The sequence below is a fragment of the Lithobates pipiens genome, unplaced genomic scaffold, assembly GCF_037356315.1.
Source record: "Lithobates pipiens isolate NorthernLeopardFrog02 unplaced genomic scaffold, aLitPip1_a1.2 Scaffold_8, whole genome shotgun sequence".
Lineage (NCBI taxonomy): Eukaryota > Metazoa > Chordata > Amphibia > Anura > Ranidae > Lithobates > Lithobates pipiens.
Genome location: NW_027507903.1, coordinates 685,067,555 through 685,094,316, shown reverse-complemented (window position 1 = coordinate 685,094,316; position 26,762 = coordinate 685,067,555). Strand labels below are relative to the sequence as shown.

The window sequence follows — 26,762 nt, the reverse complement described above, 5'->3', positions numbered from 1 at the left end:
ACACTCCGCACTCCTCCCCTGTACATATTACCCCCCTGCCATACACTCCGCACTCCTCCCCTGTACATATTACCGCCCTGCCATACACTCCGCACTCCTCCCCTGTATATATTACCCCCCTGCCATACACCCCGCACTCCTCCCCTGTACATATTACCCCTCTGCCATACACCCCGCACTCCTCTCCTGTACATATTACCCCCTGCCATACACTCTGTACTCCTCTCCTGTACATATTACCCCCGCCATACATTCTGCACTCCTCTCCTGTACATACTACTCACCACCATACACTCCGCATTCCCTATTTATTAAACAATAATTTGACACACTTTTTTTTTTTTAAGGTTATTAACCGATTAATCGAAACAATAATCGGCCAACTAATCGATTATGAAAATAATCGTTAGTTGCCGCCCTAAACAACACCCCCTTTAAGCCAATATTTAGTGCAATTTAAGACATGTCCACTGTTCACCATGACACGCTTTGCGCGCCATATTGTTGTTGTTCTTAATGTCTAGGGCCCACTTTTGATCTTGCACACAGGTCTGCTGATTTCATATGCCCCTGCCCCAAAAATTGGCAAAAAAATATGTAAAAAATCATCTTTTTTTTGGGGGGGGGGGGGGTGTCCCTAAATGGCAGTTTGGAAATGTGGTCACCCTACAAGTGACCCCCCTGGAATCAGCAAGGGTCTGCCTTGGCCTTATCTGGGTTTGTGAGAGTCAGCCCCACAGCTGCTGCAGATCAGGGTCACTGAACTTAGAGCTCTTTACTGCCACCTCTGGCTGCTTCCTGTATGTGCGCCCCTCGTGTTTGCTTTGTTGCTTGTTGTATTTTCCACAGGGACATGTGGAAACAGGACGTGGGAGAAGGAAGACCACCTTACAAGTGGGGGCTGTGAGTACAAGTGGCAAGAGGAGACCTTTTGTGTACGGGGGGGCAGAGCTGTGTGTGGGCCTGACATACACAGATGAGGGGGGGCAGCTGAGCTTAGTGCATACAGGTATGATTAGTGAAGGGGGGTGCCAGATATAGGAAATCTATCATCTGTCCTGTCTACAGCTATATACACCCATCTTCCTTCCTGTATTCCTCCGTTATCACTGACTGCAGATATACATCTGTATCTATAGCTGTATACAGGACAGATGATTTATATCCGCAGTCAGTGATGGACATACATACTCCATACTGTACAGGTCAAATTTGGATGGGCACAATGAGGCTGCAGTTGATGGGCACATGCCTGCACCTATGCGATAATGATTAAGCCCCTCCCCTTCACAACTGTTGAAAAGAGGGGGAGCATGGGTGACCTAAAATGATGCCCTCCCCTGAAAAAAAAATAATAATTTCTGCGGACACCCATGGGCACCAATATGTGCAACCAATTCAAAGTCCTCACCAGAGATACATCATTTCCTAGGAACCGGAAGGCATCCACCGTGAACTGTAGAGTGTTTGTCTGGACCCTTGGAGCGATGAAGGCTGAGGAGGAGTCAGCTTGTGTTCCATCCACCAGGCATCTGCAGAAGATGGTCACTTACAATTTGTGTCAAATGGCAACCCAACCCCCCCCCCCCCCCCCCCACCACCACTGAAAAAACATACCCATTGTCTGTAATGAGGTCATAACTTGGAGAAGAGGTGGCATCAGGAGATATGGTGGCCACACAGCGGTCCACATACAGGATCATAGCAATTTGGTTGCGAGCATCCACAGAGGCCTGTATGTAGAGAATATCCCCCAACTGATAGATGGGAGAACTTCTGGGCCCCCTCCAGTCCTCTGTATAAATATAAAGGGGGGGGGGGATTAGTAAAGGCCTAACATCTCCCCCCTCCCACCTGATCATCCATCTTCCTTACCAGTCATCAGGACCAAAGAGAAGGACAACCTTTCTTCTGAAGACACAGTGGTGCTGAATGGAACCCACGTTGGCTTAACGGCCTGGCTGCTCACATTACCGTGCCTACAGAGAACCAAATCAAGGTCAGTAATGAGTCATTTAATGTCACAAATTTATATTAGGCATTTATTGTTCAGACTTGTGGAACACAGGGTCAAATCCTGGTTACAATTGCACTAGCCAGCAAGTTACTAAGGGACGATTGCCTGGTTGATTCCATGCCTGTTGAAGGACAGTAGCAAGATAGAGCCAGATAGTGACGCCATAATCAGGACATGGTCCCTGAAGCCTAAACCTTTAAGTGGCCAGGAGCAGCTACCATAGATTTGTCTCCAGATTCTCTTTAGGCCAATACATCTTCATGAACACCCCCAACATTGTCACTGAAGGCTTTACAATATGCCTTTTTTGGCAAAGAGCCCCACCATGTGGATCACAAGGTTCTCTAAATTTAGCCACCATTGTCAATGCAAAATGATCACTCTTAAGATTAAATTAGTCATTGCAGTAGAAGGGTTAGGTTGTAGGCAGACTCCAAGTCTACAGATGTCAAGAGTAGTTAAAGTAGCTAAAACCAACACTTGAACCCTTAATGTCAAAATGGACTGCCAATACACTCCAACCAGGAAAGGAAATCTGATTGTTGCTCATGAGAAAAAAAATAAAATTACACATCACATTGAGGGATCTCTATACTATGAAAATGTATGGCTCTTGTGTGAAGACACTCATTTGCACGTCCTATGCCAATACCAATAAAATGTTGCCCCAATCCTACAATTTTTCTTCCAAGAAAAGAAATCTAGAAATCTTGGCAAGGACAGATGGCATAAAAACACCCAACAAGGTGTTAAACCTTCCCCCACTCTGTCCAAACTTTAGAGATTGACCAGATGCTGAACACTGGCTGGGACCATCATGGTGCCCCAATATAAGCTGATCTAGTAGTGTTGACTCACCGGTAGTAGAAACACATTATGGGGACCACAGCTGGGTTGGTTCTGATGATTGGAATGGAGGAGGTTGGGCTGTAGGTCAGGTTGGTGGTGTAGATTAGCCAGTCTTGAGTAATCTGTGCAGAGAAGAGGAGAATGATACAGACTAACATAGAAAGCCAACATTGTTTGGCCCTTTTCTGAGACCAGACCCCAAGCCCACCACTGCCTGGATCGTGTCTTTCTAGGCTCAAAAGCCCTCAAAAGAAAATCCCAGCTCAACCAGCCTGCAAAACCACCAAGTTATCCTGTCTAAATAGTTAGCATTAAAAACAGGCCTAAATTGCACATAAGTGCTATATTCTGCCACCATGGTGTCCAGTACGTGCCTGTGACTTTGAGGGGTGGGCTCCCATCAGGCTTACCTTCCTTCCATCTTGAATGCACTTCCACTGTGGAGGCCCTCAAACATTTATAGAGTTAAGCCTGCAGATAACACCAGGGTGCGGTGAAGTTGCGCCACAGATTATGCATACTAAACCCGTTTTTAACAAACTGTTGGATAGGAGAATCCAGATTGGTTGCAGGCTGGCCGAGTTTGACATGCATCGCTTTTCCATGTGCTCCTTGCTGCGAAGGCCAGTTATAGGTATGGCAGTGGCCATTTCTTTGCCTCATCCCTGTCTGGGAAGACCAGGCCCAAAGCCTTCATTGCTTGACCTGTGTGAGAAAACCCAAGCTGACCATTTAGGATTCACAATCTTCAGGTCTGCAACACCAAACCACCACGGCCTTCCATTTTTTAGAAGGCCACTTATTGTACGACAGGTTCTCTTTGCCTTTATGATAAAGAGGTCCTGCCACCAAAGCATGCAGGTAAAATAGTCAATAAAATTGTTACATGCAGCGTTCCATTTTTCCATGTGGATTTTTTATTGACTTGCTAGGTAAAGTGACATTCCAGAAGTCAGCAACCGCCTAGCATAGCCCTCTCCTCTTCTGGAGTGTCCATTTAGTTTGTGCTGGCCCAGCTCTTCCTACATAAACCTCATTCAGCCATCAGGGGAGAAGTGGCAACTCCAAGTCTACCGGAGCTGCTGACATCACATCCAAGATGGCGGCACCCAACAGCAATCTCCACAAAAGTAAACCTGAATAGAAATGTGAAAATTCAGATTTGTGGACCTGAATGGTCTGCCAATAGTTATTAAAAGGATCAATCTACAAAGACAAGTCTCCAGTCTGGCCCGTACTTAAAGTATCCCCACCATAGATGGGGGTCAGCACAGAATGTTCCCACTACTTGCCAAGTCACCCATACCCTTATCCCTACAGATGGTCTGGAGAGTCCTCTTCCATTGGGCGCTTCTGGTGCTTCTCCATCTGTATGCGGCGTTCCAGATAGTTTTCAGGCTCCTACCAAACAAGAGACACACTGAACTTCAACATTGTGTCCTGTGACTCCAAGCAGAATCTCAGATATGCAAACTGACCTCATGAGCATGATGGGCTCATGTCTATGGTGTGGGCAGATTGAAGGGGAAACCAGGGGAAGTGTCCCACCATTCAAGCAAACAAGGAGAAGGGGCCTACCATAGAATTGGTGTTTACCCCGCCCCCCCCACCTCCTGACTAGAGCACTTTACAATTTGTCACTGCGATGCTTTAGCAGTCCTGCGACATACAGATTGGAGACTTGACACTTTTATACAGCGATCAGTGCTATAAAAATACACTGATTGCTGTGTAAATGTCACTGGCAAGGAAGAGGCTAACACAGTCCCCCACTGTGCTGCAGAAATGCACCCTCTGATGGCCAAAAACAGGTAGGACATATGAGATTTCCCCAGGAGAGCCAGTGTATATCTGCGTGACATAGTCAGCAAGCAGTTAAACTGAAGGAAAAACTGGATAAAGTGGCATGGATTAATCCCCCCAATCAGGTTTTTAATTGGATCCTATGGGGACACCTGTTTTGGTGACAACCAGGGATTGCCTCACTTCCTGTTTTGGCTATAGGACAGGAAATCCCTCAATGGGACAAAATACCCAACAGGAGGTTCGAACGCTCCCTTACCCTATTCAAAAGGGTTTGGTCTTCAGTTCTACCTTCACCTTCCCAAATTGGAGATGGTGGGAGCTTTAAAGTTGCTGTACACTGCCCTCCCCTACTCTCAAAGGTGAGGCCAAATGAATGAAGCCTTAGAGGGATTGTACATGTCCCTCTCTTATTGGAATGGAGGTGGGGGCATTAGTCCATCTCAATGGTACATCAGCAACTAGATGGACAATGGACATACATACGGAGAACTATGGGGGGAGCATTGACTAGAATACATGGACACAGGGGGGAACATTTGAAGATTACCTGCACCAAGTTGCCGCAGTCCTGGAGGTTGATCTGGAAGGTGACAGTGGTGTCTGTACTCTGGGGGTCGGGTTTGCAGCCTTGGGGCCCCAGGCTCAGGTCAGAAGGTTTGATCAGCTTCCCAATCCCATAGAAATCCCTCTGGACATTGACCACCATGTTGTCCTCTCCACACTGGATGCTGATAGGGGAGGTCCCGGGCTGCGGCAGATCTCGTGGAACCCCAATAACACGTCCAGCATGTGAACCCCTAGAGGTCCCACCTCTGGGAGCCCCAACCCCCACAACAGGGCGATTAGAATTCCAGTCTCTGGAGCCCCATCTAGAAGAGCCCTGGCCAGGTAGAGCCCGCTGGTTGCTCCTCCACCAATCTGACTGGCGGCCATGTCTCACCAAGACTCCATCACAGCCAAACCCTGACCAATAGGCCACAGCCAGGAGCAGCACCCAACCACCCTTCACCAGAAAATCCATCCTGCCCATAAAAGACACAACACAATGAATGAGGGAGAGGGAGCTGTCCTTTATACCCCTCCCACCAACCACTGATACCCCCAGCTGGGGCCAATCATCACCACACCCAATGGCTGGAACTATACATGATGGATGGGAGATTGAACCAATAATGGAGGTCACCTCATCCCCCTGGAGATCCACCAGAGACGACGATTAGATTCATCCTCATACTGGAATCAGATGGGAGAGATGGGTACACATGGAGTGTGCTACACAAGCTGCATGGAGAATATCACAAGGATGTACAATGATCACGTACAACTGATACTACACCATAATACTAATGTCACTCACACCAACGGGAGAGATTTCTTGTTGGGCTCATTAGTAAAAGGATGGTGGGAACCCCTCATAATGGGCACAGCAGGTGTACAGACCTGGGACCTCAGAACAGGGATAGTGGGCACCTCTCATAATGGACACCGCAGATGTACAGACTCGAGAACTCAGCACAGGGATGGTGGGAACCCCTCATAATGGGCACGGCAGGTCTACAGACATGGGAACTCAGCACAGGGATGGTGGAGGACCACTTATAATGGGCACAGCATGTGTACAGTCCTGGGAACTCACAACAAGGATGGTGGGAACCCCTCATAATGGGCACAGTGGGTGTACATACCTGGGAACTCAGCACAGGGATGGTGGGAACCCCTCATAATGCACACGGCAGGTCTACAGACATGGGAACTCAGCACAGGAATGGTGGGAACCCCTTATAATGGGCACAGCGGGTGTACAGACCCGGAACTCAGCACAGGGATGGTGGGAACCCCTCATAATGGGCACAGATGGTGTACAGACATGGGAACTCGGCACAGGGATGGTGGGGGACCACTTATAATGGGCACAGAAGGTGTACAGACCCAGGAACTCAGCACAGGGATGGTGGGAACCCCTCATAATGGGCACAGCGGGTGTACAGACCCAGAACTCAGCACAGGGATGGTGGGAACCCCTCATAATGGGCACAGCGGGTGTACAGACTTGGGAACTTAGCACAGGGATGGTGGGAACCCCTCATAATGGGCACAGCAGGTGTACAGACCCGGGAACTCAGCACAGGGATGGTGGGAACCCCTCATAATGGGCACAGCAGGTGTACAGACCCGGGAACTCAGCACAGGGATGGTGGGAACCCCTCATAATGGGCACAGCAGGTGTACAGACTTGGGAACTCAGCACAGGGATGGTGGGAACCCCTCATAATGGGCACAGCAGGTGTACAGACTTGGGAACTCAGCACAGGGATGGTGGGAACCCCTCATAATGGGCACAGCAGGTGTACAGACTTGGGAACTCAGCACAGGGATGGTGGGAACCCCTCATAATGGGCACAGTGGGTGTACAGACCCGGGAACTCAGCACAGGGATGGTGGGAACCCCTCATAATGGGCACAGTGGGTGCCTTGTGGTAACAAGCATGTGAACACAATGCATGCCAATGCACATTATGCTCAACACAATGTAAATAATTTAGAATGCCACCCAAAAGCCACCCGGCATTAGATGGGCGGCTGCATTCGTTTTCTTTTTCAGGTGTTTCTCCTTTATTCTCACCTGGTGATCCTGCCTGTGATACACATCCTGTCCTAGGGTGACAACACTCACTGACTGTATTATATACATACAGGAGCAATGTTGTTAACTGGGGACAGGAGTACAGAGCACCTCCTCCTTTTGTTCATCTCCATAACAAGGAGGAACGTGTTCTGCAGTCCTGGGTGATAGCTGAGAATAATGTAACTGAGAAGGTTGGGTTCATGGAAGGGGAAATAGATTAAGATGGATGGATGCACTGAAGATGAGGGGCTTGAAATGGATAGGTAAAATGAACGGGAGGAGCCTGAGAACCCTCCTCTCCCAATTCTCAGACGTGGGGGGACGGGCCGGATGCTCACTGTGCGTCGATGCCACCCCCACATGCCGTGCCCTTGACGCCGCGGGCTGACATTGTATATCCATCTGCATGCGATTTGAGGGAGGATTGTGGTGTCTAGTGCTGGGCATCAATTGTCGCTCTAACACTGGCTCCGCCTTATCATCAGCATGCAGGGTGACGTGGGTGGGGTCTTTGTGGCGTTGTGGTGAGTATTTATTCCACATCCCTGTGGAGCACACGCTCAGTTTGCTCCTTGCACCTTGATGACACTATGCACATCTCTGGACTATGCTTTTTACTTCATACCAAAGGTAACATTTGGCTTTCTATTTATCGATGTTTTTTTGTGGTATCTTTGATTCCATCACTTATTCTATGGCGAGTCACTTACCTGTTCCACTTTACACTCACAATCTGGTCTCTGTTTCTCTTCACCGATTATTTATTGCGTAGTCAGTTTGCTGATACAGTAAAACCTTGGATTGCAAGCATAATTTGTTCCGGAAACATGCTTGTAATCAAAGCACTTGTATATCAAAGCGAATTTCCCCATAAGAAATAATGGAAACTCAGATGATTCGTTCCGCAACCATTTATTCATAGGGCCTTCAGTTTATAGTCCATATAAAAAGAATCTAGTAATGTGTAACCGCAAAATGTCCATCCACAAACGGCAGCTTCCACAAGGGGATTAGAAGCAAAATCCAGCAGGAGCTACAGAGTATAAAAGAGAAGGTGTCTCCAATGCCGCATACACACGATCGGAAATTTCGGCCAGCAAAAGACCGATGAGAGCTTTTCATCGAAAAATGTGTGTAGGCTCCATCAGAATTTTGCTGGGCGAATTCCCAACAACAAAAAATTGAGAGAATGTTCTCAATTTTTCCCGCCGGAAAAGGTAAGGAAATTCGATCGTCTGTAGCAATTCCGACGTGCGAATTTCCTACGCATGCCCGGAAACAATTCGACCCATGCTCGGAATCATTGAACTTAATTTTTTCTTGGCTCGTCGTAGTGTTGTACGTCACCGTGTTCTTGACGGTCGGAATTTGGTGTGACCGCGTGTGGGCAAGACAGTTTGAGCAGAATTCCATCAAGAAAACCATCAGAGCTTTTTCCGACGAGAATTCCGATCGTGTGTACGTGGCATAAGGGTTCCAATATGTTGGTAAATGTTGTACCTTCATTAAATGTAACCATATTACTACACTTAGAGGTGCCTCTCTTCTCTTTTATACTCAGTTGTGACATGACGCTACTCTTATTTCAAGACATCGCTTGTAAATCAAGTCAAAATTTATTTAAAAATGTGTAACGGATCAAAGACTGCGCCTGTCCACAGACCCTGTTGATAGGCTCACATTCATAAAAATAAATCAGTCCTGGATCAGCAGCTATCAAGCACCTGATGCTTATAAACTGATTGAATTTGCTATGGATCTGGGATGCCTTGAAGACTGCCTATGCTGCCTATGTTATTCCTCCTCAATCATGATGATGCTAGCTTCTAACAATATTTTTAGGGCACCACCGCCCAATTTTTATGCCCCTGTTTAACAGGGGCGTGTAATTACAATTTTTGATATAATATTTCACAGCAGGGCCCGTTCCTGCGCCCAACAAGAGTAACTGTGAGGGGTTACAGTGTTCTGGCAGCACCAACACCTAAGGCTCAATTTTGCTTGTCTTGCAAAACGCTCTCAAACCGAGGTTTTGACATGACGCTACTCTTATATCAAGACATCGCTTGTATATCAAGTCAGAGGACAATTCTGCAGAAGAGGCCATGGAGGAAGAAGAAGAGGAGAGAGGGGAGCATACAGATGTTGTGGCAGAATCACCACTAGCTATTTGGAGGCGTGGTGGCAGAACAAGCTCCAACACTGAACCCTGTCCTGCATCCTTCCCAGCTGCCAGCAGAGTTGCCCAGTGCACCGTGAAGGAAAGGTAGCGCCCCTGCCAATGCCTGCTGGACCACGAGTCAGCGGTAATATGAACCTTACTGCTGACCGCCCTGTCTAATGAGGCCAAAACATTGCCTTCCACAGGGCAGTAGAGAACCAGAATGGCCTTACGTGGAAAGGAAATGGTGTTTTGGAATCTGCCACTGTGGTACAGCACATTCCACAAATTCACAAAAGGGGGCTGAGTCTACCAGCTGAAAAGGCAGCAGTTGCAGTGCTAGCAATTTGGCCAAGCTAGGATTTAGACGCTTTGCATGTGGATGGCTGGGATCAAATTTCTTTTTATGGTTTAGAAACTGGGGTAGGGAAATTGCTGAAATCAACTGGTGGTGTACTGCTAGCAGATTGGCTGCAAGTACTTGTGACACCTATTGCTATACCTTCTTTCCTCAGTGAAGGTTTTTGAGAGGACTGGAGGTATAGTAGGGTTTGAAATCTCAGATGAGGTGCAAGGAGAAGTCCGCCTTTTTCTTTGATGTGGGTCTTTCAGGTGCTGCTGCCAACAGACTGCATGGCAGGTCATCATATGTCTGGCAAAGCATGTGGTGCCCAAGCGGCTGCTGTTCTGGCCACACTTGATCCACTTCAGACATAGGTTGCAAACAGCAACGGTGCAATCTGCTGCACACATGTCGAAAAAGACCCACACAAAGGAACTTTTAAAAGTTAAGCTGACCTCTTGGAGTTGTGCCTCCTACTCCTCCTCCATTTTCTCCTCTTTTCTCTCAGGTACCCAAGTATGGTCAGTGACCTCATCATCCCCTCCCTCCTCATCACTGGAGCAAACTTGGCAGTATGTTGCAGCTTGGGTAATATGACTGCCAGCTTCTTGTCCTTCTGTGTCACCCCCTCTCTCCAGGCTCACATTACAGGGAAGCACAGAAACGAAGGCAAGGACGGAGGTGCAGGGCTGGCATGACGGATGCTAAGTAAAACCCCTGTAGGGTTAAAATTAAGGAAGAAGTGAAGGAGGGGCGGAGCTGAGCGTCATGAGGAAAGGGGGCGGAACACTATTTAAAGGTGGGGAGGAGTCGAGCGGCAAGCGTGGGTCACAAGGTTTTGGAAGTTGGAAGAGACACGTTGCTGTGACCGAGCGGACGGATTGAGGGCCGGAGCGGGAGGTAGTGAGCAGTGCGGGGGGTCTGTGACCGGCTGACTATAAGCAGTGCGAGGGATTGAGCGGCATGGCGGACATAGCGGACTTAATGGAGTGGCTTTGTGCGGCGGCCGTGACGAGGGGGACTGAATGGCTGCAGTCTCAGGTGTATGGGGGTACGGCTTGGCTGCGTTATGACGAGCAGTTTCGGCAGAGGAGGGCCGTGCGTCCTGATATTAGGTGGGACCACAAGGATATCAGCCTCTGGATGCGCTTGATGCGTCGGCGAGGGCTCTGCAACAGTTTTTTCAAGGGGGGGCCGGGGGAACTCCCGCCTCTGGACTTCCGGCCGGGAAAAAATTGGGGGTGTGCTGGCAGTTTAACGAAGGGTCCTGCAAGTTCGGAGGGTCCTGTCGTTTTCGACACGAGTGTTCAGGGTGCGGGGGAAACCACTCGCTCTCCCGTTGATTTAAGAAAGGCAATCGTGCCGACGAGCCTGGGTTCAAGAGGGATAACCCCGGTGAGAGTGGAAAAGATGCGGCCTTTCCTAAGTAGGTATCCGGACAGGGAGGCTGCACGGGTGTTGGGGGAAGGATTTACAGTGGGTTTTAGGATTCCGTGTTCATTGCAGGTGGTTCCTCCGATGGCAAAGAACTTGCGGTCTGCATTGCGGAATCCAGGGGTGGTCACCGAAAAATTGGCGAAGGAGGTGGCGTTGGGGAGAATGTGTGGCCCCTTCGCGGAGCAACCGTTGCCGGGTTTAGTGGTGTCTCCGTTGGGGGTGGTGCCTAAGAAGGAACCTAACAAGTTCCAGCTTATTCATCACCTTTCCTTTCCCAGAGGGGGTTCGGTGAACGATGCCATTGATCCCGAAGCCTGCACGGTGTCATACACATCGTTGGACGCTGCGGTGGGTTGGGTTCGGCATTACGGAAAAGGGGCCCTTATGGCAAAGTATGACATCGAGGCGGCGTTTCAGCTTTTGCCGGTGCACCCGGAGAGCTTTCGGCTCTTGGGGTGTTGCTGGCAGGAACAGTTTTACGTGGACCGGTGTTTCCCTATGGGCTGTTCCATATCCTGTGCTTTGTTTGAGCTTTTTAGTTCATTTTTGGAATGGGTGGTGCGGGATGTGTCTGGATGGGTGTCAGTGATTCATTACTTAGACGATTTCCTTGTGGTGGGGCCCCCTTCTTCCAATGTGTGTGCGATCCTGTTGGCCACATTGCAGCACATTGTGGAGCAATTCGGGCTGCCATTGGCAGCTGACAAGACGGAAGGGCCGGCTACGGTTATACGTTTTTTGGGCATTGAGATCGATGCCGACACGATGGAATGTCGACTGCCTAGGGACAAGGTGGAAGGGCTCAAAGGGGAGTTGAGGGAGTTGATGGGCCCGAAGGAAGCTACTTCCCCGGAATTTATGGGAAGTAGACCTCGGGGTGGGGGGGGGGGGGGTCCTTTGTTGATGCACAAGGATGGTACTTTCTTATCTAGATTTCAATTTGTGGCTGTATTCCGAAAAGGTTTGCCTCCCACTCCTTCCGCATTGGGGCGGCCACAGAGGCTGGCAGATGTGAGTTGGATGAGGCAGCGGTCAAGAGAATTGGGAGATGGGAATCAAGGTGGTTTAAGTCCTACGTGAGGCCGCAACTGGTGTAAGTGGGGGCTCGGAAGGGTTGCAGGGGGGTGGTTGCTGAGTACAGTGCAGGGGGAGGTGCAAGGGTTTGGCTGGACGTGAGGGATACAGAAGGGGGTTACTCAGTTGTTTTAGTATTTCGCTTTGTCATTTCAGAAGGAGGTCGCGAACGCCTCGTCTGGATATTAGGACACTCCTACGTTTTTTGGGGTGCCAGGAGAGTGGATGTCAGGCCAGAAGGAAGGCAACTGGGGATTTCTAGTAGGGAAGCGTGTATACGGTGGCTGGGGATCCCTGGGATGAAATGGAGCAGGGTTGTGCCGGAAAATCATCGGTACGCCGGACTGGATAGGCCCCCGGATGTGTTAGTACTACATGTGGGGGGTAATGACTTGGGGGTCCAGTCCACCAGGGATCTTGTTGCGGATGTCAAAAGGGATTTTTTGATGCTTCGCAGGGATTTTCCTGATATGGTACTGGTATGGTCCGACATCGTGGCAAGGACTGCATGGCGTATGGCCAGATCGGTAGTCAGGCTCAATAAGGCCAGGATAAAGGTGAACAAGGCCTTGGGGAGGTTTATAAAGAGGAATGGTGGGTTGGTGGTAAGGCACACGGAGTTGGAGGTGAATGTGGGCATGTACCTTCGGGGGGATGGCGTGCATCTCACGGCTGTGGGGACCGACCTTTGGGCCCTGGGGGTGCAGGATGGGATTGAGCGAGCTCTGCGGGTGTGGAGGGGCCCTTAAGGCTAAGGGGGTCATCCTTGCGGGCTGTGGCAGTGCCTTTGGTCTTTGACGGGGTAAAGAAACGGAGGTGATGGAAGTGTGTGGGGGGGGGGGGCTCATATGTGGTATGTGCCCCCTTTTTGGTGTATCCCAGCGTAAGGGTAGGCCGGAGGCCTGGTATGGTTAAAATTTGGTCCCGCAGTGTATTGGTAAAAAGGGTAAAGTTAAAAGGAGAACCGAGGTACCGTCAAAGACCAAATGGCTGGGAGTTGTAATTGCTGTTGCAATATAGTATTGTTCTATTAGAGTAATAAAGTTATTTATTTTATTTTGGCTGAAGATTGGTTAAAATAAAGGCTGCTATGGCCATTTTATACTCCAAACTCCAGTGTGGTCTATTTATTGGGGGGGGTAAGGTAAAGGGGAAAGGTAAAAGGTATGGGGTAGGAAAAGGGAAGGTTTCTGGGAAGGGGTGTATTACTAGATGCATAGATCATGCCTTCCTCCACCCGGGAACCAACATCGGAGCCTTCAAATTGCTGTGCATCCTCCAGCAGCATGTAACCGACACTGTGGTCAAATAATTCTGGGGACTCCTCTGTGTTTGATGGTGGGGCTACGGAAGGAGTAACTGTGGATAAGGAGCCGATGGAATAGGCTGCTTTGGCATCTGCGTTGGAAAGCAAACTACTCTGAGCCTGGGTGACAAAGATGAGGAGGATGAGGATGGCTTTGTTATCCACTCCATCAACTGTTCTCCATGTTCTGGCACAATAACACGGCCAGCAGCAGAAAAAAAGGACAAGCGTGCCCCACTGGCCACCTGCAGAAGATACACCATGTCCACGACCATCTCTGTTGACTGTAGACACAGAGCCTGCTTGGCCTCTTTTGGTGGCCTGTGATTGTCTGCCTCTCCTTGGTTGCCTTCTGGGCATGATGGGGATTTTATCTTTTCACAGCACACTACACTGTATTATATACTGTGTACACCGCCTGCACTGTATTAGAAACTGTACACACTGTACTATATACTGTGTATACCGCCTGAAGTGTATTAGAAACTGTACACCACCAAATGCACTGTATATATAGGCTACACTGAATGCAGAGTGTGTGTGAATATATATATATATATATATATATATATATATATATATATATATATATATATATATATATATATATATATATATATATATATATATGTGTAAATCAAATACACTGCCTGCGCTGCCTGAATATAGAGTATACTAGAGTATACACTGAATATCTAGTCTACGCTAAATGCAGAGTATATACCCTGTTTCCCCGAAAATAAGACCTAGCGTGATTGTCGGTGATGGCTGCAATATAAGCCCTACCCCCCAAATAAACTTGTTGTCTTATTTCTCCTTGAAAGGTCTTATTTTCAGGGTAGGGCTTATTTTTAGGGGAAACAAGGTAGGGCTTATTTGGCAATCACGCTAGGTCTTATTTTCAGAGAAACAGGAGATATATATATATATATATATACATACACACACACACACACACACACACACACACACTAGACTGACTGTTTGTCTGTGTTTGTGTGTGTGTATATATATATATATATATATATATATATATACACATACATATATATGCCTAATCTAGCTTAATCTATCTCCATCCACACACTATACATGGCCACAATGTAAGCAGCTTTATATATAGTGTGGGGCATGGACTTAGTCCCCCTAAGCCCCCTAAAGGCACCCTGCCTTTGCCCAATTATGGCTCTCTCTGCAGAGCGTGCTGTGAATGGCCAAAGCATGCAGGTCAGGTGCATGCTTTGGCCAATCATCAGACACTAATGCACTCGAGTGCATTATGGGGCGTTCCACGGCACTCAAATTTACCGCTAACGCCCCTTAATGTTCGTTCTTCGGCAAACGGGCAAACACCCGATGTTCGAGTCGAGCTTATACCTATATCACATTTGCTCCTGATGAGTGGCAGTTATCTACGAAACGGGCGCAAAGCTATATATCAATGCATTGTCACAGCTACCATGCGTCTGCTATGAGACTACCTTCAATCAATTTGACATTATCATTTGTGCAATCAGTCATGTCTATATGCAAGTTTGGGCTACATTTAATACATTTTAATATACTAAGAAGGAACACTTATCTGTGTGTATACATTTATATGTGTTTATTATGTTATTTACTGTCCCACATGCATCCATGTGCACCATTAAATAGTATCTACTAATTGATTAATTTGGTTCTGGTGTAGGGATGAGCTTCGAGTTCGAGTCAAACTCATGTTCGACTTGAACATTGCCTGTTCGCCCGTTCGCCGAATAGCGAACAATTTGGGGTGTTCGCGGCAAATTCGAAAAGCCACGGAGCACCATGTACAAGTCTATGGGAGAAATCTAAAGTGCTAATTTTAAAGGCTAATATGCAAGTTATTGTCCTAAAAAGTGTTTGGGGACCCGGGTCCTGCCCCAGGGGACATGGATCAATGCAAAAAAAAAAGTTTTAAAAACGTCAGTTTTTTCAGGAGCAGTGATTTTAATAATGCTTAAAGTGAAACAATAAAAGTGTAATATTCCTTTAAATTTAGTACCTGGGGGGTGTCTATAGTATGCCTGTGAAGGGGCGCATGTTTCCCATGCTTAGAACTGTCCCTGCACAAAGTGTCATTTCTGCAGGAAAAAAAGTCATTTAAAATCACTCACGGCTATAATGAATTGTCAGCTCCCCGTAATACAGAGAACACTCATTGAAAGTCATTGATTAAAAAAAAATTAATTACCAGGCCCTTTAGGTCTGGTAAGACATGTACGGAGCTGTATTAAAAAGGAAGCGCAGGACATACATGACAGGGTGCAAGGAAATGACTGGGCTAAGAAAAGGCAGCGTGGGGGTGGTTTTAGGATGCAGGCGTACTTACCCCATTGGTGGATGGTCACAAGGGGGGAGGGAGTGTGGTTCATTCTTCCATGTGCCAGGGTGGGGCAAGTCAGCAGTTGGGGGTCAGCAAGAGAGGAGAGACGTTCCCGCCCGCCCTCCCTAATAATAGATAGTGGTCTGGTTGGTAGTGTTGTCGTTTCGGGGTGTGGCATTGGGTCCTTGGCGACTGCTATATATATATATGAAAATATATATGTAGAAATGCATGGGTCATTTGAAAAAGGTTGGGACCCATGCCAGAGATGGAGTCATTGTGTTTGGGCTGGTGTCAGTCCAGATTAATGGCTAACATGTTTGGGGGGTCTGTGGTCAGTTAGTGAGTCCTCGAGGCAAGTTTGGCGGCTGGGGACAGATGCTGACGAAGAGGGGATCACAGGCTCAAAATAATAAGGGGTCGTCAGGGACCAGCCAAAAAGCACTTAGGGTCTTTTGGGTAACTGGAAGTTGTTACAAGTTTTTGTATTATCAAAATATTTAAAATAAAGTTTCGTTTTTTTATTGTTATTTAAATAAAGGCCGTTGAGGCCATTTTCATCCAAGCAGGTGTCCGAGTATTTAATTTAAGGTTAATAGTTAAGGTTTACATGTATTGTTGGGGAAGTAAGTTATCTGGCTACCCTAGTCATGGTTATTAAGGGGAACCCCGCGCCAAATAAAAATAAATAAATTATGTGGGGTTCCCCCCAAATATCCATATCATACCCTTCAGGTCTGGTATGGATTTTAAGGGGGGGGGTGTGGCTTGCCTTGAGAGACAATGGCCGCCTAATCCCTCGGATCTGTTAGACCTTGGCCCTTCATCAGCTACTACAGGGGACTTTTGCAGACTCTGACCCTCCAGATATGGGGACCTCTTCCTGTGGTCCTTCAGGATCCAGGTCGCGCTCCCCTGGAGAGCCCGGCGGCCGTAGCACACATAATATTCCGGAGATGTTCCGAACCCATAGGCAGAACATGGCGGAAAATACCTCAGCCTCCTCACAGAGATCTGGCGGGATCACTCTATCCCCTACAGTCCCCTCTCCCTCGCCTCCATCTATGGCAACTAACACGGCTGACAACCAGTAACTAAGCCTTAGCGACCTCCGTACTGTGGTAGCGGACATCAAGGACACGCTATTTGCAGCCATCTCAGATCTCCGCCATGAGATTCAGGCGATCGCGGTCAGAGTTCAAGAAGTGGAGAAAACGACCCACCGCCAACAGGCAGTCATACAGAGGATAGATCATACAGTAGATTCACATACCCTGTACCTAAGAGACATTAACAGGCATATGGAAGACTTTGACAACCGGGGACGCCGGCATAACCTGAGGGTGAGAGGCCTCCCTGAGACCGTCGACAGTGAACACTTAATCCCCACAGTGACGGCCATCTTTAACAGTCTCCTTGACAAACCATGTCAGACTCCTATTGAGATGGAGCGTATCCATAGAGCCCTCAAGCCGCGTGGCAGAGAGGTGGATCCACCGAGGGACGTTGTATGCTGCATCTCGGACTTCAAACTGAAGGAAGATATCCTTAGGAATGTGAGGATTAAACGAGAGATTGAACATGAAGGCCATCCTATTCATATTTACCAAGACTTGTCGGCTATCACCCTCAAAAATCGTAAAGATCTCCGTCCTTTACTTGATGTTCTCAAGAAAGAAGGAATCCCATATAGCTGGAAATTCCCCTTTTGGTCTCTCGGCAACACGCAACTCCCGCACCGCTCTCTTGAGAGTACCAGAAGGACTGGAGAATTTCTGTCGCATATTAGACTTACCTCTTGTGGATCTACTCAACTGGTATGCTGACTTCACCTGGGTAAAACCCCCCTCCTGGATGAATGAGGAAGAATCAATGGAGACCCAAGCTACTCTTTTCAGGAGACGCCGCTCGCCTTCCTCCATGAGAGGAAACTCAAGAATGATGCTTCATCAACTACTCCGCAGTCCTACAATGGCTCCACTACCCCGGAGAGCTTGTCGGGATCGCTAGGATGCCCCACAGCTGCACATATTCTCCACTGAGCTAAGCTGATCTAAACCCTCCTGAGTTTATTGTTACAGTTATAGGAGTTATAATCATTCCTCACCGTTCATTTTGTTTCTTGAATGTCCCCTTCGGATACCACCTATGCTCTCTCTAGGCACGGCGTACAGCACTGACGGCACAGAAGCATTTCCCTGCGGCTGAGCTCGACCTCTTCCGTCTGGATATCTGACCTTGAACGAACACAAGGGCTACTGTTATGCGATAATACACTAATTCCATTAACGGTTTGGAACCTGCAGAGCTCGACCACTCGGTGACACCCCTCTCATCCGTGTCTACAGGAGGGACCTGCTCTCCGCCATTCAAAACTTGAATTGAGCTGACTCACAATCGAGAGAGACCAGTGACTCATTTATATCCACGGTTACAGGTCTCCGGACTGAAGGGTAAGCACACATTTAGCATAGAATGTACTGGCTCACTTGAATTGCTCCCTAACTCCCTTTCTCGGAAGACTTTGAGCACATTATATGCTAAGGATTGACTAATGTCCTGCAATAACGATTGATCAAGTGGGACATATGAACCTGTCAGGGCTGGCTTAGCCCTTCCTTCTCTGGGCTGGCCGCTCAGCTGTCGGCTAATTGCCAGCTCTCTTCTCTCTCCACAGTTACCAGCTGTTCCTGATGATGCTCGTCTGACCTGCCTACTTAAAGCCTTCCAGCTCATTTCATCTCTGCCTTCGCGTTGGTCACATCAGAAGGAACCATCTCCTGTGGTTTGTTTCAAGACTGGCTTGCTGACATCCCACCTGGCTCCTTTATCCTGCTTGCAGTTGCTCAACTTGGATCCCTGACTTCCGGCCTGGCTGATCACCCGATCTGGTTATTGAACTTTGGACTGGCTGACTACCCGATCCAGTTACTGGACTCTGGCTATGCTTGACTATGCTTTTTCTATTTACCTTTTTATTTTTATTAATAAACAAGTGTGATTTAATTGTACTTCTGTCTCAGTCTGATTCATGGTTTCTGACAGAACCTCAGCCTTCTACCCACGCGTTTTTTTTTTTTCTTCTTCCCATTCCATGATCTAATCGGAACGCCTTGCTCAATTTACTAGGTTATAATGAAGTGCAGGACTGTGTTCAGCAACCTAGGTGCATTTATACCGCTGTTATCTGATATAAGTAGGGCATGAAGGGGTTGGCCGGGTAATTGAGATGCAGCCCGGGTTCATTGACATATTCTACTCCTAAACTCTTCCCCTACCACCTTATCCCTCTTGTATAATCTGACTATTACCCCTTCTACCTCATGTTCTCACATAGTGGTGTTTTGAACGAACTCACAGACCCAAACCAGAAAAGCGCAACCCACGGTGGTCAAGTGCTCATAACGAATTCTCTGCTCTGTGGTGCCTTCGCTAAGATAATGAGTGTCACGCCTCCAGAGGGTTCCACCAATAAAACGGCAAAGGCTACAAATGAATTAGTTGCCTGCATCGAAGCACTGTCTATGTAAGCTAATATAGATGTATTAATGCGTGAGACATTAGACGTTCTGTATTCGGTTATAAATGATCTCCTGCGACCCCCTACTTACCTTGGCTGTCCTGTTGATGGCCTTAAGCTTTCAGTTCAAGTTGCTTTATGCCAATATAAGTTCATTGACTATTTTACACAATACGTTTCTGCAACTGTTATGCATATTTGTAACGTTTTGGTAAAACAAAAGGATATATATATGGATTCAACTATAAACGCCCACCTGCGTACACCTAACTTGCCTGAAACGGTACCTAGATTACCCGTCTTTATACCCCCAGCTGCAAGGCTGTACTTTTGAGGTTTCCTCATCACACTCATCTCTTGGGAATTCCCATATCCAAATAATATTTGACACAGTGGTCATGTACTCCTAATGCCGCGTACACACGATCAGATTGTCCGGAGTACTTACGCATTTCAGCGGACAATTCGATCATGTGTGGGCTTCAGTGGACTTTTCCAGCGTGAAGTCTGGCGGACTAAGAAAGTATTTTTGAACTCCAATCTTCCCGTCGGACTTGGGTTTCAGCGGACAATACGTTCGTCAGTATGCTAGTACAGCGGACTAAGAATGACACATGCTCAGAAGCAAGTACGAAAAAGGAAGCTATTGGCTTCTGGCTATTGAACTTCCTTTTTCTAGTCCCGTCGTATGTGCTATACGTCATCGCGCAAGCGAACGTCGGACTTTTTGTGTGTCCGTGTGTGGCCAAGTCCGTTCGGTAGAAAGTCCGCCAGACTATCCGCCGGATTGTATGTCGGACTAAGTACACCAGACAATTCGATCATGTGTACGCGACATTAGAAACCCCATACCTTTGCTTTTACACTGACACTTGGCCATAGGTTTAACGGTTCATGTTCAGATTTCTTAAATAGACGAACCACCCTGCACACAGTGGTCTAAATTGCTTGTGTATAGACCAGCCTTTCTCGACCTTTTCAACATGGAGGAACCCTTGAAATAGTTCTCCGGCCTCGGGGGAACCCCTGCTAAAAAATGTAAATCTACAACTCATGATACATTAGTGTCATGGTCAGTAAGAGGAATGGTCCTTACAGTTGTGGTCATTGGGAAGAATTTCCTCCTTACAGATAGTTAAAAAGATCAATGGTATCAGGAAACTTATCTGAGAGCCAAAAATTGCCCAATGCTGAAGGAACCCCTAGCAACCTCTGGTGGAACCCTGGTTGAGAATCACTGGTATATAGCATTCGCATCCATATCAGCCTATTACCACTGACCCCCTCCAACTCTTTTTATTTCCGCAGGATCAGGTGATGAGCGGGTTCTCATCTGTTGTCGGTGCAAGGGTATCCCCTTCCCCACTCTGTCCTAGTCCTTTCACATCCCTACTTTGTATATACCAGCCTTTCTCAACCTTTTCAACACAGAGGAACCCTTGAAATAGTTCTCCGGTCTCAGGGAACCCCCTGCTTAAAATTAGAAATCTACAACTCATGATACAATAGTGTGATGGTCAGTGGGAAGAACGGTCCTTACACTTGTGGTCATTGGGAAGAATTACCTCCTTACAGATAGTTAAAAAGATCAATGGTGTCAGGAAACTTATCTGAGAGACAGAAATTTCCCAATGCTGAAGGAAACCCCTAGCAACCTCTGGAGGAACCCTGGTTGAGAATCACTGGTATATACCATTTGCATCCATATCAGCCTATTACCACTGACCCCCTCCGACTCTTTTTATTTCGGCAGGATCAGGTGAGCGGGTTCTCATCTGTTGTTGGAACAGGGGTATCCCCTTGTCACGTACCTAGTGGAAGAGCCCGACCTGCAGGAAGAGACCTCTCTTGCGGCTCCGACTCGAGGGCCCTGGTAGAGTATACAGGAAGCACAAGAGTCCGAGTGGCACGAGTGCCTGGCAGGATCAACAGCAGCGGAGGGGTCCGGAACCCAGGAAGTACTTGTAACGGGACCACCAGCAGGATCAGGAGACGGCTGGGACCGGGAAGGAACGGGATCAGCAAGCAGGTGCAGCAGACTGGAGCAGAATGGCAGGTGGGCAACTGGAACTGGAACACAGGAGCAGGAACTCAGGCTGAAGCTGGACTGCAGGCAGGAGCTGGAACAACAACTGGAGGCAGGACAGCAGACAGGCACCAGGAACCGGGATGCTGGAGCAGGGAAGTCAGACAGGCCGGGTCGGAGGTCAGGTGGTCAGCGAAGGTACCAAGAAGCAGGCAGGAGAATGGTCGGACAAGCTGGGTCGGTAATCAGGCAGACAGCAAAAGTACCGGAGGATTAAGCAGAAGGGTAGTCAGACAGGCCGGGATCAGGTGCAGGCAGATAGCAGGAGTGGTAGGTAGACAAGCCGGGTCAACAAGGTCACAGAAGGCAGGTTCTCAGGTTCAGAATACTCGCACGCTGTAGATCAGACAGCAAGAGCTAAATGTGACAGACCGAGTTAAATAACCCGTCTGGCGCCAACAGGCGCACGCACGCGTGCACCAGACTGTTTCCTGCTGGCAGGATCTTCCAGACACCCCTTCCCCACTGTCTCCTAGTCCTTTCACATCCCTACTTTGTGCGCCGGACGCACTTCTCATTTCCTAATCTACTGCCCCGACCCGCTTGAGAGCCTTCTCCCCCCCCCCCTCCCAACTGCCATAACTGCCGAAAACCTACTCGCTTAACGACGAGCTAACCTTTTGTGATCACATTGAAGATGACTAATCCAACCTCCCACAAAAAGACTCTGCAGCTTAAACTTTATTTTCCTAAACGCGAAGGGACTTAATAGACCAGAAAAGCGCTCTCAGTTGTTCCTAGTGATGCAGAGAAATAAAGCGGATGTGCTGTTCTTGCAGGAAACGCACTTCCGCGCAAACACGATACCTAAAATGCATAACCACCACTTCACTACTGAGTACCATTCAGCAAACTCACTAAATCTAAATCAAAAGGTGTCTACATAATACATGCTAAACATTGTCCATTCCAACACTTTGACACATATAACGGGTGACAAGGGCAGATTTTTATTCATTAAAGGATCTTATCTGGGTAGGAAAATCACAATGGCAAACATATACGCCCCAAACTCACAAGTTACATTCTTTTGGAAGATCTTATTAACCACTTTTACAGAAAGTACACTAATACTAGGGGGGCGATTTCAACGTACCCCTGAATCCGACGCTTGACACTTCCAATGGCAAATCTTCCTTTCCTTATACTGCACTCCGATCCATCAAAACTCAACTGCAGACTCTCCTTCTCCATGACACTTGGAGAACCCTAATCCCTAACGGCAAAGACTTCACTTTTTACTCGACCCCCCCACAACAAATACTCTAGAATATACTACTTCTTTCTCTCACAAAACGATCTTCCCCTTCTCCACCACACCTCTATTGACCGTATGTTTCTTTCGGACCACCACCCCATTACTTTAACAATCTCATTCCCTGACACACTTAGACATGCACAGATATGGAGATTAAATCCCTCCCTACTCACGGACCCAATCATTCTGGATGCAGTAAAACTGCGCATTAAACAGTATTTCGAGGATTTTAACTCCATTCTAATTTTTTTTTTTTTTAAATGGCGTGGAGTTCCCCCCAAAAATCCATACCAGACCCTTTATCCGAGCACGCAACCTGGCAGGCCACAGGAAAAGAGGGGGGGACGAGAGAGCGCTCCCTCTCTGAACCGTACTAGGCCACATGCCCTCAACATTGGGAGGATGCTTTGGGGATCTGTGACCCCTCAAAACACCATGTGCCCATGTTGATGGGGACAAGGGCCTCATCCCCACAACCCTGGCCGGTGGTTGTGGGGGGTCTGCGGGTGGGGGGCTTATCAGAATCTGGAAGCCCCCTTTAACAAGGGGACCCCCAGATCCCAGCCCCCCGTTTGAATAAAATAATAATAATAAAAAGATTCCAGCGGTTTCCGTTACATCAGAGGGGGGTGGGATCACCTGTACATCACTGGGGAAGCCCGGGTTTCCCCTTACGTCAGAGGGGGCGGGGTCAGGTGACGGGTGGCCCTGTCTCTTCAGCTAAGATCTTTTAGGCTGCCGGGATTCCCGCAGTGTCTCCGGTGGAGACAGGATGCACTGCTCCAGACGTCATCGGGAGAGATCACCCATCGCTGGACCCTGGAGAAGAGATCACCGATCCCTGGATACCAAGAGTGGATTACCACCGCTGGAATCTTTTTTATTTTTTTTACTTTTAATAAAGGACTTATCCCAACGGTGTCTGTGTTTTTTTTTTTACAATTTTTTTACACTTTCTTTGTGAAATGGTAGGGATACAATGTACCCGTTACCATTTCAAACAGAGGAGGGCCGGGATCTGGGGGTCCCCTTGTTAAAAGGGGCTTCCAGATTCTGATAAGCCCCCCGCCCGCAGACCCCCACAACCACCGGCCAGGGTTGTGGGGATGAGGCCCTTGTCCCCATCAACATGGGGACATGGTGCTTTGAGGGGTCACAGACCCCCAAAGCATCCTCCCAATGTTGAGGGCATGTGGCCTGGTACAGTTCAGGAGGGGGGGGCTCTCTCGTTCCCCCCCCTCTTTTCCTGCGGCCTGCCAGGTTGCGTGCTCGGATAAAGGATCTGGTATGGATTTTTGGGGGGAACTCCACGCCATTTTTTTTTTTTAATTTCGCATGGAGTTCCCCTTAATATCCATACCAGACCTGAAGGACCTGGTAATTGAATTTGGGGAACCCCACGCTTTTTTTTTTTTAATCAATGACTTTTAAAGACTGTTCTCTGTATTAAGGGGAGCCGACAATTCATTATAGCCATGAGTGATTTTAAATTACTTTTTTTTCCTGCAGAAATGACACTTTGTGCAGGGACAGTTCTAAGCACGGGAAACATGCGCCCCTTCACAGGCATACTATAGACACCCCCCAGGTAAGAATTTAAAGGAATATTTCACTTTTATTGTTTCACTTTAAGCATTATTAAAATCACTGCTCCCAAAAAAATAGCAATTTTTGAAAAAAAATGTTTGCATTGATCCATGTCCCCTGGGGCATGACCCGGGTTCCCAACACACTTTTTAGGACAATATCTTGCATATTAACCTTTAAAATTAGCACTTTAGATTTGGAACGTTCGAGTCCCATAGACTTTAATAGGGTTCTAAAGTTCACGTGAATTTTAAGTCTCTTCGCAGTTTCTGGTGTGAACCGAACAGGGGGGTGTTCGGCTCATCCCTATTCTGGTGCTGTGCTTCATATAAAGACCCAACATTCCCCTTTTCTTTTATCTTTTCATTTTACCATACTACTACTGTCACACCAACATAAAAGATTTATTGTAGGGCTCAGGAGCACAGGGATGGTGGGAATTCCTCATAATGAGCACAGTGAGTGTACAGACCCGGGAACTCAGCACAGGGATATTGGGAACCCCTCATAATGGCCACAGTAGGTGCCTTGTGGTAACATGCATGTCAACACAATGTCAATTACTTAGAATAGCACCCAATAAGCATTTGCTAAATGAACAAACTTGTGGGCGGCACAGTGGTGTAGTGGTTAGCACTTACCTCACCTAGCAGGAAAAGGGGGTCACTGGTTCGAATCTCAACCATGACACTATCTGCCTGGAGTTTGCATGTTCTCCCTGTGCGGGTTTCCTCCAGTTTCCTCCCACACTCCAAAGACATGCAGGTATGTTAATTAGCTTCTGTCCAAAATTGGCCCTAGTATATGAATGGGGACTTTGGTCCCTACCCACAAGGAGCCCATAACCCAATGTGAGTGTGCAATGTACAGGGATAGGGGTAGACACTCACTCAGGTTGAGCTGGATGGACTGGTGTCTTTATTCAACCTTACTATGAAACTATGTCATACATTACATCTTACCCAACATTACATGGGTGGCTGCATTTGTTTTCTTTACTTTATTCTCACCTGGTGATCCTGCCTGTGACATCCTGTCCTAGGGTGACAACACTCCCTGACTGCATTATATATGTAGCACTGACCCCCGAAAGAGCTGCTAGTTTTATTTGGGCTTACCGTTACCTCAGCTGCTTGCATCTCCGTCTTGGGGATCCTGTGGAAAGTGTCCCAAAGAATGTGAATTTTCAATACTTTGCCTTTATTGAATAACCATAAAAAGGACTAAGTCTCTCAATAAAAAAGGTCAGGGGGTTAGGGGTGAGTTCAGGCACTTTGTAACTGCGGGGTAGATTTAGTAAAAAAAATCCAGAGGATAAAACCGTTTCACAGACTGCATTCAGCAGCCCCCGGATAAGCCCTTCTCACTTGGCCTAGCAGCCGGTGGGGTAAACTCGGTAAAGTCTCTGCCACAGCCTTGTTAATTAACTTGAGCATTGCTGAGAGGTTTTGATAAACTTAAAGAACTGCCACACAGTACCAGTCTTTCAGCCGGTCCGGCGATACCGTATGGGTGTTGATCCAGATTGCGTCCTCTGAGTTTCCAGATTTCTCCAGAGCTACCAGCCTTGCGCTCGGTCCTCTCTTGGCGAAAGTCCTCCCCTGGATCCTCCAGGTTCTGGGCCTCTCTTACAGGCGAGACAGCACCGCATCATCCCTGGATCAGTAGGCCCCAAGACTGTTCTGGGCCTACTCTCAGTTGCGCAGCCTCGGGTAACGGATACATAGGTTGCGCACCACAGGCCAGGAGGGCCATGAGGTTCGGGGCAAGAAGATGGGGCACTGCAGGGGAGGGTTCCCGAGAAGGAGAGAGGGCACTGCAGGGGAGGGTTCCCGAGAAGGAGAGAGGGCACTGCAGGGGATGAGACTGGCATTCACACACAGGACAAGGGACAAGCTTTTCTTCTATTTATTCTGATCATAGATAATCTACATTTGTATCCATATATACATCTTCAATCAAATCAATATGACACATGGTACATTGTCAGTCTTCTCAACCCTTCCTCTTCCTGCACACTTGATCCTCTTTCTGGACTCGCTCCTCCCCTTCCTACAGTCTGTGCTCTCCCTTCCCTCACTGTACTCTCTTCATACGCTATCCCTCCTCTATTTGCAACCCCCCCCCCCCCCTCAGCTCCCTCCTGTGGCTGATAAAGGTGCAGGTTCAGCACTGCAGGAAGCCGCTAGTCTGTTTCTCTCACCACTCCTGGCTACAAATAGTTTGGCTTATTGCTTGCACACCATCGTACGGTTTTGTTTTTTGCTGTCCTTCCTTTTCGGTTTTTACTTTTTCCCTGCTCTATTATAAATCTTGTGAAGAAACAGATCAAGATGTGGAACAAG

General features: G+C 47.8%; 1 protein-coding gene across 2 annotated transcripts in view; it reads right to left on the bottom strand.

Annotated features, from left to right (window-relative positions):
* The window catches only part of LOC143962203 (zona pellucida sperm-binding protein 3-like), a 42,749-nt gene that overhangs the window by 4,227 nt on the left and 11,760 nt on the right, over positions 1–26,762 (bottom strand). Inside the window, exons 1-5 of one of the 2 annotated variants that reach the window (XM_077471537.1) lie at positions 5,220–5,713; positions 2,876–2,988; positions 1,876–1,979; positions 1,618–1,795; positions 1,412–1,532 (exon numbers count right to left, since the gene is read on the bottom strand). In XM_077471537.1, coding sequence (XP_077327663.1) covers positions 1,412–1,532; positions 1,618–1,795; positions 1,876–1,979; positions 2,876–2,988; positions 5,220–5,702 — 999 coding nt within the window. In that variant the 5' untranslated portion in view covers positions 5,703–5,713. Of the gene's footprint in view, positions 1–1,411; positions 1,533–1,617; positions 1,796–1,875; positions 1,980–2,875; positions 2,989–5,219; positions 5,714–26,762 lie in introns of those variants that run through there. The other variant, XM_077471539.1, reaches the window with a different exon arrangement.